This window comes from Schistocerca piceifrons, chromosome X (genome assembly GCF_021461385.2).
Source record: "Schistocerca piceifrons isolate TAMUIC-IGC-003096 chromosome X, iqSchPice1.1, whole genome shotgun sequence".
In the NCBI taxonomy this organism is placed as follows: Eukaryota; Metazoa; Arthropoda; class Insecta; order Orthoptera; family Acrididae; genus Schistocerca; species Schistocerca piceifrons.
In genome coordinates, this window is record NC_060149.1 from 877,393,832 (window position 1) to 877,406,176 (window position 12,345).

The window sequence follows — 12,345 nt, forward strand, 5'->3', positions numbered from 1 at the left end:
AAGAAATCTTGCTTATTTTCATATCTGCTTCATTTCCTAGAATTGTCATGACCATTTTTTTGCAAGTAGGGAAAATAAGTGACTCACCTATAGTATGAGCTTTCATACTCTTTGCTATTAGATCAGAGACTTGTTAGAAAGTGATCAGAGCTTTATCAAAAACAAACATTACACTTTTAAAAGAATTTACTGCCCTTGTTTGCTGTTCAGACAATCTCTTGAAACTGCTTACAGGTTTATCTTGCAAATGTGAATGAATTATTTTAAAATGTTTGCTCAGTTTACTAGGAAGCAAAGATTCATTTACCATTTTATACCCACACACTAAGCATAGTGGGAAAGGATTCCCAGCCCAAGTGAAACCATAGCTTAAGCAGCTTTCATTGTACATATGAGTAGGCCACTGCTTTGCTTTTTTACTTGCACTTAGTGTTTGTTCACTTTCAGAATCGGATTCTTAGATGGCATGCTTGTTTTTCATAAATTTGTCAATATTATTCGATTGTATTTTGCGTATAAAATTCACTTCTAGTGCTTTGAAAATAAGCAATATGCTGTACACAAAACATGAGCCCCACATATGCTAACAGCACCCCACTGACATATCACCTGAAAGCTCTGCAATAATGTCAAGCGCACAACAATGGAAACGCGTTTTCCTTCCAGGTCTGGATTTTTGTGCCTCCATGGGTTAACAGTACTGCCAATGATAATTTTCAAGTTCTATTAACCTAGCTGGTAGCTTCTGTCATGAATCTGCTGAATCACTAAACAGCAGTCGAAATGATGCTAAGAAGTAGCAAGGCTTTATGAACAATGAAAATCATGTTCACATATGCTACTCATCTGTAGCAAACAACATGAAATGAAACTCTTTTAGTCATGGACAGCTTGAGGTCAAACAATAAGCAGCTCTCATAAATAATTTCCTCCATCAGTTTCGCTTTTCAATAATATTTTATTGACAACAGAAAGGTATGCATTCCCAATAAAATAATATTAAAAAATTACTGGTTGCAGATGTTATTTATAATTTTTTGATACACTGTCACAGTACCTAAATAGGTCATAATGGCCACTAATAATAATAATATGCAATTCACTTCCTATGTGCTGTTGCAGTGCCACTAGGGGTTAGGTGGAATAGGTTCGCAATCATTGGGAACGATATGAAACCTTCCAAGTTTTATGGACAAGTTCTGATCACATGCACAGCGCAAAAGGCTCAATTTTAGCATGACTACAATCATAAAAGAAAAATGTCCGTAGGTATATCAGTTGTGAAACAAAAGCATGACATGATCAGATAACATATGTAAGAGCTTCCATCAGAAAAATCCGTCAGTCATCAAATATTTTTTCAATGTTTTCTCCTGATTCTGAACGTTGGGATCTGACCAGAAATCGATTAATGCTCGACAACACTGTCGATTAACACAATGTTTATTTACAAACACAAGTTTCATACCATTTGGTTACGGAAAGAAGGCACGGAATGAGTTATGCAAAAATAATTTGCAAGGTGCCTACAGGGCAAATGGTGGTGAGAAGGGGGATGGTTAGGAAAATTTCATGACCAATGCTAGTCGTCTGTGGATGCCTCTGCAGCTGGTACCGACCAGTGACAAAGATAGTTATATTTTACATACAAAAGTAAAAACGATTTACTAAAAGTGCATTATTTCTATCAAAAATTGTGGAATAAAGGTAAGGCTGTTGTAAGGCAGTTCTAGTGCAAGAAGTTGAAGAAAATGGCACTTGAGGCATTTGTTAATTATGAATGACCATGAAGCATTATGTTGTAAGAAACATTGCAGTCTTGGACTGCAAGTTGTTTACAACATATCAAATAAGTAACTGTGTTGGTCACACCAAACTTTATCATGGATAAAGTGTTACATTTATAAATACAGCTACATTCATTATTAGAATTAATCACTCCCACCACTGCGCATTGTTATGGTTGTAGAAATGTCTGTCACTACAGACCGCAGCATTCTGCCACCCGAATAATTATTTTTCTCGTCCCAATGTGAATTACACTTTCCCTAGAATTCCTTACAATTCTTCATGGTATAAGGGATGACATTGATGGGCCAGCAATGGCTTTATCATTACTCATTATTTTGAAATATCTTTGCCCACTTCTGAAACAGCCGCTACTGTTAGGTAGCTAAGATCAACAGCAATGGAAGAAATGTTCCGAACACTGTTGACACTACAAGGAGAATAAGTCACTTTATTTCCTTGACTAAACTGAACTCTTAAAAAAAAAAAAAAAACTTAAGGACTCATTCCGTATTTAACCCGTCATGAAATGGATAAAATTGAGTAGCTGTACGTTCTTTTATATTTGCCCATATGTTTTCCTAAAATATTACAGGGTGCACCTATAAGTGTTCTAGGGCACATCAGTGCATCCTGGTGCACACTTTGTGAACCACAGGCCTAGAGGAACAACTGCTTTGTGATGGTGTCCACTATTGCTGTAAGAATTTTATATGCTCTTCAAAGAAACTGCTTTTCAGTGGGCCAATGAGTGATATAGACTTTCTAAATACATATCTATTAATGCAGAATGCCTCATGTATCTTATCCATTGCCTTCAATTTGTTTTCCATGATACCTGCTAGATCTGTGCTATCCTTGCAAGTGGTGAACCATTTAATTTGTAATTGCGGGTTGGTTTAGAGCCCTAGCTGCTTCCGTTCGGTTACTTGAGGCAGCCACTGGGAGGCTGTGTCATTGTGATTCCTTCCCAGTGCCATTACTACTGATTTGTTCATGTTGAGCTGTGCCACACTATCTTATCTGTAATTTTAGACAATCTTCTCAATATCTGCTAAGTCTTTGACATTTTTACTAATGACACATCATCTGCATGCACATGGACAATGGTCTTAATCCCTCAAAAGGAGAAACTCAGTGAGACGGAGTGAATTTTCCATAGCAGTGGGTCTGCTGCTAAATGCATTTGCTTGTGGAAAATGAGTATACTTGTTTCATTGCTGTTAAATTGCAATTTGTTATGTGAGGGCATTATTTACTTTTACCTTGGCATGGGTATCCTGAATGCTTCTGTCTAAAATGTTCACAAAAACCTGGCAAAAACACATTGTGTTCACCATTGCTGTTACATAGCTGGGTTTCATTCTTTCTTAGGCTGTTTCATCGTCTACACGTGCAACACATGCCATGACCTGTGATTCCCAAGCCATGTGAGCAAGTTCTCTGTAAGTGGATACATCTCTGAACATTGGCCAACATGCGAATTGTATTATTTAGTATACACATGTGGATTTGAAGTCCACTTTCAGAAGTATGAGCATCTCTTATACTGTCAGAGTGTTTGTGTTTGGGTGTGAAGATGGTTGCCCTTTCAGTAACCACCTTGGGTAAATTTTATTTTGCTAAGTCATTATAAATTTTAGTAAGTATTTCCCCCATTGCATGCCAATATTTCCTATGCAACTCCAAGGTTATGATGTTGGTGCCCAGTGACTGGTACATTTGTGCCAACAATATAATCATTTTGACTTCTGTGACGGAGAATGGTTCTGTTAGGTTTTAACTTTGCTGTGCTGATATTGTGATGTCTCTCTTCTTCACCTACAGCCATTAATTTATGTTACCCATTGTGATTCCAGGCATTAAATATATGGGTTGTAAGTTAATTAGTGAATTTCTGCCTGCATCCTGTAAGTTTCACCCTGCACATCCTCCAAGGATGTTATAATTCCATTTTCTATGCATATGTATTCTCTTATTACATGATGGGTAGCGACTGGATGCTGAAATTTGACCTGTGGTTCTTGCACATGACATTTTTTCTCCTCTGAAAAGTTGCATAGGATGCTGAAAATTTTTGCCTTATGTCTTCTAATATAAAAATTATTGAGCTCTTACATTGGTCTTAATCTTGCAAAATACTTTCCTTAGTATTCTTCATCGAGGTATGTGTTACACATCTTTCTAAAAACTGTATGATTTTGGGCTTGGCTAGGCAAACCCATCAATTGATGGTACTGTCAAGTCTTGCAAACACTATCAACATGCATTGCTAAAATAATAGAAACTCAATTCTAGTTATACAGGGTGTTTTTCTTTACATGAGACAACTAAATAAACCAAAAAACACATGTGGTAAAAAAAATGTTCATGATGAAAGTTAATACTTCCAAGCTGTGTGAGCTAAAACTGACCCCCTCCCCCACACGGGGATACAACTTTTTATTTTCAAAACGGAATCCTCCTACTTTACTGCAGATTCAGATTCTGTGCCAGAAAATACATAGTGTTTACTAGAAATATTTTCCCGTTTGTGGTAAATCACAAAATTCAGATTTTCCATTTTTTTTCAATTAAGAACTAACTCATTTGATTCCACGTTATACTTTTGATAAAAATGTAACTAGACAGTTGACATTATTGTTAAAAAATTAATTTAATTTTGCAAGTTTGCTTGTACAGTAAAACTTTTAGTTTTGGACATTTAAAAGTCTGTTAAATAAGTTACTTTCAATGTAACATAGTTACATTGAAAGTACTACAGTTTTCTGTTACTTTTGGGGTTGCTTTCAGTGAGTCCCCTCACCATCAGGTGCTTGATTTCATTGAGTCTCCTTGAATCTCACATCATGCCATAACTCTTGATTACAGCAACGTCTACCATTGCTTCAAATAAACCCTAGGTATTTTTGGCATAGAATCCAAATCTGTAATAAACTAGAAGTTTTTCCATTTGGAAATAAAAAGCTGACACCCTTGCAGTTGGGGTTAGGGAGTGTCCATTAGCACAGGCAGATGTCTTGTTTGAAAATACAGCATTAAGTTTTTCATGTAGCACTTTTTGCATTGTGTTTTTCTTGAGATATTAGTTGTTTCAAAGTAAAACAACCACCCTTTATATTCTCTAGAAGATCACAATTTAGGATCTGCATCCCACTTCTCTGCTATACCTTTGTACTCAAAGGAGAATTAGGCAAGTTTTGTTTGTGCAGTTGATGGAGAGACTGGCAACAGTCTCTCACATGAGTTGCCATCATAATTTCCCATATGGAGGCTCGATATGGAGGCTTGTTAAACATTTGGATTTAAAATTCAAAATGTTAATTTCATGAAAGGGTTTGGAAGAGCGTTGGCAGAAAATATGGCATTACATGAGGGAAGGGAATAATGCATGCAATCTGTTAGTGCTTAAATTAGTGGAGTAACATTTTATTAAAGGTTACCTTCACATAATATATATAAGTAAAGTAATATGTTTAAGGGGTAGTCTTTGAAAATTTCAGAATATGTATTTTTTGCTTAAAATGGTCTCTAAGATGCCTATTTTATTGCAGTGTGCATCCCGAGCTTCCCAGAAACTCCATTATTGAGTTACAATATGATCTGTGAAAAAGTGACTCCAAAAACCATTCACAGCAGGAAAAAATAGTTGAGATATAATTTCAGTGACAGCCTAACAGGAATTATGCACATTATGAATGTGTGTGCACTTAAGATCAAACTAGTCTGTTCCAAGTTCTCCACAAAAGCAGACAAAAAGTGTATCAAGTGAGCAGAGCAGGAAATGACAAAACCTGCAAAAGAGTGCCGCAGGACCACCAAAGCTGAGAAGAAGATGGAGGAAGATCTTTTTGATTTGCAAAGACTGCTGTATGGTCCAGGGGTCGCTAACTAGAGATACGTTTAAGTTAACTACAAAAAATGTAACCCAAAACTTTAAAAACATTTTTCTCAGAACTGTAACTTTCAAATTATTGGAAAGATAATGTGAGAATGGTACAAATGGTTTTGATCAGAATTTGATGCCAGCATTTGAAATTGAATATGTCAACCTAACTTCAAAAAGAACAAATGGATTAGAACAGGTATTATAATCTCTTGTGCAGAGAAAAGAAGATTACACAATACAGCAAAGACACAGAACATGCCTCATGAATTTCATTTGTAACTGAAGAATTGTAAGACAATCCTTAAAAAATGTTGTAAGGAAAGATAAAACAATGGCAAATGATAGATACATTGAAAATTAAAAAAAAATCTAAAGCTATATGGGAAGTTATAAAAAATCAAACAAGTGAAACTTATGTTATGAAGGCCAAATGATTTCTTGCCCAACAAAAATTGCAGGGGACCTTCAACAAATATTTTGCAAATGTAAGTGAACAGTTGGTGAGTGGACTGGAAGAACACAACAAAATATCACCTCCATCGTCCAATAGCATGAGAAACGTGTCTACATCATTGTTCCTTTCACCCACAAATACTGAAGAAATTTAATCAGTTATAAAAACCTTGAAAACAGGGCACTCATGTGGAATTGATGGAATACCAGATGCAATTATTAAAAAATGCTGTCTTGCCTTAGCTGAACCCTTGACACACTTGTGCAACGGCTCACTGACATCAGGAACCTTCCCTTCATGCTTAAAAACAACAAAACAGAAACCACTGCTCAAAAAAGGAAATCCAGAATGTGTTTCAAATTATAGACCATTAGCCCTACTGCCTGTATTTTCAAAAATTTCACAAAATTTTTTTTTATAAGAGATTGTCTGATTACCTAAATAAAAATCAAATTCTCACTCCCTCACAGCATGGCTTCAGGAAAGGCTATTCAACTGAAAGTGCAATATTTGAATTTCTTAATGAAATCTATACTAAACTGGATGCTAGTGAGTCTGTGATAGGCATATGTCTTGATTTATCTAAAGCTTTTGACGTCATTGACCATAATGCCCTACTGCAGAAGCTTGAACAATTAGGAATTAGAGGTATATCCAATGAGTAGTTGCAAACAGGTGGTTGAAGTGCAATGTACTCATAAAAAAATCAGCTACTACTATTCAGGATATGAAAATGTGAAATATGGCATCCCTCAAGGATCAGTATTAGGACACATTCTGTTTCTCCTTTATGTCAATGATCTTATGTACAACAAGTATTACCAAAGTACCCTCCAATTTGCAGACAATACAAGCTTTGTTATTAGTGGTAAAACAGAAGAAAAACTAAAAGACTCCACTGTCCAAACATTGAACACCGTAGAACAGTGGTTCAGCTATAACAAGCTAATTATAAACAAAGAAAAGACAGTAGCATTGATCTATTATAATCTAAAAGGAAGACGTCACCCAAACATACAAACAGAACTTAGGGACAGAGTTTTTGAAAGTGTTAACACCACACAATTTCTGGGACTCTGGCTCCAAGGGACAGAGTTCTTGAAAGTGTTAACACCACACAATTTCTGGGACTCTGGCTCCAGAACAACACAAAATGGGAGGTACACATTGAATATTTGCAAAGAAAACTAAGCAAAACCTTCTTTATGATAAGGATCTTAAAAGCTTGTTGCAGCAAAACCAGCCCGTTAAATGTATACTGCTCCTATGTGCATTCTGTAATTAAGTATGGCATAATCATCTGGCACAATGCAACAACAAATATTAAACTTTTCAGGATGCAAAAGAGAATATTAAGAATTATTGAAGGGGTAAAAAATATGAAATCATGCAGACCCATATTCAAAAAATTGTCAGTTCTTCCTCTTCCATGCATTTTTATCTACAAAACGTTAGTTTTCATAAAACATTATATGGATAGACACCCAAATATCTTACTAAAAATGAAGATGTACATGCATACAATACAAGGCAAAAATCTGACCTTCATATGAAACAGGTGAGAACAAGTGGAATAAAGATCTTAAGCAAGGAAAAAAGAGAAAACTATACGATATTATGAAGACATAGCATATAGGTAACGAATTTCATGCTTATTACAGAAAATACTAGACAATACTTAAAAATGTTGTCAAGGAAGGAAAAATGTAGGCAAATGACCTACATATTCAGTCTGTTGGAAACAAGACCAAAGCCATGTGGAAAGTTGTGAAACAACAGACAGGTAATATCACTACCAGAAATGCCAATATCATGCTATGTCAAGATGAAGAGAAAATAACAGAGCCAAGGAAAGTAGCAAATACCTACAACAGCTGTTTTACAAAAATAAGTGGGCAACTAATCAGTGAGGTTACTCCAAGTAACCAAAATACAACAGCATCAACACTAAAGATCACAGCTCTGCTACCTCATTCTATCTGTACACGACAAATGAAGAAGAAATCCTGATCGTCATAAAAACTTTAAAAATCGAACAGTCCTCAGGAGTAGGTGGTATACTTGAAAAAAGAATGAAAATATGTAGTGAACTCATTGTAAAACTACTAACATATTTATACAATAGTTCACTGACATCAGGGACTTTCAATTCTTGCCTAAAATTGCAAAATTGAAACCAATCTACAAAAAAGTAAATGCAGAAGTTGGCCCTATTGTCTGGCTTCTCAAAAATTTTAGAGAGGGTCTTCCACAAAACATTTACAGTCCTTATGGGAAAATATCAAATCCTATCCACAGCACAACATGTGTTTAGGAAGATCTGGTAAACCAACACTACTATCTATGAATCCTATGCAAAATTTACCAGAAAGTGGAAAGTGGTGAATATATCATTGGTGTATACCTAGACTTGTCAAAAGCATTCGATACCATAGATCATGATGTGCCCCTTCAGCAATTAAATCAACTAGGCATCAGAGGCACAACGAATGACTGGGTCAGGTCATACCTCTGTGGACAGAAACAAATAGTGCAAATAAAACATGTTGACTGCAACAAAATCACAAACCATTACTCAGATTACCAAGAAATGAAATATGGCATTCTCCAAGGATTAGTACAGGGGTCAGTGCTGTTCCTCCTATATGTAAATGACCTACAAACAAACATACAGCATCAAAATACTTACCAGTTTGCTGATGATACAAGCTTTCTCATTACTGCAAAATCAGAAAAGCTACTATGAAAAAATGTAACAAAGACTATGGATAGCATAGCAGAAAGGTTAATATACAATAAGTTAATCGTAAATGAAGGAAAAAATTTTGCAATCAACTTCCATAATGTCAAGAAAAAGGTTCCACAAACTGTAAATATCCAGTTGTCAAACAAAGCTGTCAATAGAGTTCACCTAACAAAGTTTCTCAGGCTCTGGATCCAGGATAATGACATTTCACAACAATTTATCTGTAAAAAGATGCACCACATGAATGAAATCATGAAAACCGTCTGAAGATGAATTGTAATGATTCAAAACTGGTAACAGTACCTTTTGAATAAAGGAACTTAAATAAATTTTTGGCTGGTTGCTGTCTCAACACCATCAACATTTGTCGTAAAATAACAGCCATGGTCTCCAACCATGTCATCATATGACAAAATTGCATGAATAATAATGTACCAGTCTGATCCACTGAAAGCATGGTGACATTGTAACCACTGAACAAATACAAATAATGTGCCAATGATAAGTAGTGTAACCATAAGAGATTAATGATATTAAAATGATAGAAACAATGTTGTGTTAAATGATTCCAGCATCTTATGTACATTCTATGCACCAACAAAGTCGCATTAACAAATAAATATAATCTCTATGAGTGGTCAACTGTGGTCTGAAGAGTACACCCAAGACTTCGAAATATGCTCGTGCCTACATGATTCTCAGAGTGATGCCCAAATAAGCATATGCTAGGCAATATCACATTTTGCTAGCTCCTTGAATCTCCTACTATATGACACACAACAAATATGGTATGAATCACTTCTAAGCTGTCTAAATATTGTATATGCTTCACACACTAGTTATTCTTCATGTTTGTAGTAATTAGAAAGAAATTACTCAATGCATATATTAGTGGAAAGATATTTTGGATGTTAGGTAGTGGTCCTTTACTGGAAGGTATACAGTAGCTTTAATTAGGTAAATAAGGCAGAAAAGAAAAAATTGGGCTGTATCAACTTCCTTGTGTACATCATAAGATATCCGCTTATACACTCACGTTCATAAAAAACAGAGCGCCTTGAATGACTAGAGATAGGACATCCAGATTCACAGGACATGTATATTAGTATGTTCTGCAGAAATGACTAGCATTTGAATCGTGTCAGCCCATGGGTTCAAGGTCAACATTGATATTGCATCACAACACCACCTACCAGTAAAATGTGCCTGTGGCTCTCTTTGTTACTATAAACTGAAAGTAATGGATCAGTATGACTTAAGCAGACTTGCAAGATGCCTCACAGATGCATGCATGAACCATACTCTTAAATCAGTGAGTTTGAAAGAGGGTGCATTGTTGGTATGAGAGAATGTGATGCATCCATCTTGGAAATTGCTTTCCTTGTGGGATGTAGTGTTTCGGCAGTGCAACAGGTTTGTGCAGAATGGTTCATGGAAGCTCAAAGAATACAACAAGATGCTCAGGTTGCTTCACCTAGACCACCCTCTGAGAAGACCTACACCTCATCCAATTGCAGGAGAGATCTGCATGCTCCTTGGCTGTGGCGCAACGGTGGAACACATTGTACACTGTCAGAGGTGATAGTCTGTCACCATTTATTACAGCACAGGTTACATGAACATCATCAACTTCTCTGCCTACCTTTGATAAATGTGCAGAAACATGCTAGATGGCAATAGTGTATGGAATGACATCAGATAGTGTTTTCAGAGGAATCCAGGTTCTGTTTGTTTGAAAACAATGGCTGCATTTTGTGTCAGTACATACAGGGGGAGTGGCATCACAGTTATTGCATTCACACAAGACATACAGCACCAACTGAAGGCCTTATGGTGTAGGGTGCTATTAGGTGCAACTACAAATCACAGTTGCTGTGTGTCCAGGACACTGTCCTATGTGAATGACATCTTTTGACCTGTAGCCATACCCTTTCTGCACAACCAAGATGCCATTTTCAGCATGATGATGCATGACCACATGTTACTGCATGAACATGTTCCTTCTTGGTGTCACAGGATGTCAACCCTTTGCCCTGGCTTACCAGATAACCAAAATTGTTGCCAATTGAAAATGTGTGGGATATGGTGAAAAGACAGTTACACTGCTGAGACCCAGTGCCAACCACCATAGGTGAACTTTGGGACCAAGTAAATGCAGCATGTATGGCTATGCCACAGGATGCCATTGACACCTTATACACATTAATGCCATCACACATGGATCAAGTTATCAGGATCCATGGTGGGCCCTGTGCCTACTAGGCAACAGGACACATGTTGAACTGAGGTGACTGAAATCCTAATCATTTCTGCACAACATACTAATGTATATGTCCTGTTAATATGAACGTCCTATCTCTAGTCATTCAAGGTGTTCTGTTTTTTCTGAACATGCATGTACAGTGATGGAAAATGTGTGATGAAATATGAAATATCAATGTATACGAGGATAGTTTGTCTCTCACCATGTAAGGGAGTAGCTGAGCAGTGAGGAGGAACATAAAAACAAATGGAAAATTGCTTAGCTGTTGGACAACATTCTTTTTCAGCGATAACACACACACACACACACACACACACACACACACACACACACACACACACACACACCAACTACACTACTCTACTCACATATACATCATTATTTTTGCTACAGCTGGAATACTTCCAAAATTTAGAGAACTACAGTACAATTACATTAATAGTACCTGAGCAGTCAGCAGATGATAATGTCTGCAGATGGCCTGGCATTGCTTATGAGAATGAGTGGCCAAAATGTAGATTATGAAATCTGCAGAGGCTGTGTAACCAAACAGGGCATCTTTCAAGCAGGTGGCTAACTTCTCTGGGCTAAAGTCATCTCTTGATGTTCCCAGTACCTTGAAATGACAAGAATAAATTATGTCAAGACAACTGTGCATTTTTTTCAATTTATAGGAACTAAGCTAGTGAACATCTGTGTTGATTTTCCAACTACATCTTAATTATCTAGGGTTGTTCGCAGAGTTGTGCCTCAGTAACACTCAGCTGTCTTCAGAACATGTTTTATTTAGATAATAGAGCAAAATATCTATGGAACACAGATGAGAGACCACTACATTTTGTTAGGGAAGTGAAACAGCAAATGACCAGGTATTTATTGACAAACAGATATATTTATGTCATTTAAGTGACTGGCACTAGCTTTTTAGATCGTAAGGCAGTAAAGCTGAGCTAAAACATTTGATTCATGAAAAATGGAAAAAAATGACAACTATGTCACAAGAAGACTCATGAATGAATACAACAACAGAATTTTCAACTGTATGAAACAAAAAGTAGCTTCCAAGATCGTGTCCTGATATTATGTCAACAAAGTGTTTGACTCATTTTGCTATAATTATAAATATTGCTTTGATGTTGCATTTCTAGTGAAGAAATAAAAGTTAAGGTAAAGTGCAATGTCCATAGGCTACATAGGCTATACCA

The 12,345-nt window shown here is 36.4% G+C and overlaps 1 protein-coding gene across 1 annotated transcript in view; it reads right to left on the bottom strand.

Annotated features, from left to right (window-relative positions):
- The window catches only part of LOC124722752 (annexin A5-like), a 280,617-nt gene that overhangs the window by 157,281 nt on the left and 110,991 nt on the right, over window positions 1–12,345 (bottom strand). Inside the window, exon 2 of the mRNA XM_047247892.1 lies at window positions 11,586–11,756. Coding sequence (XP_047103848.1) covers window positions 11,586–11,756 — 171 coding nt within the window. The remainder of the gene's footprint in view (window positions 1–11,585; window positions 11,757–12,345) is intronic.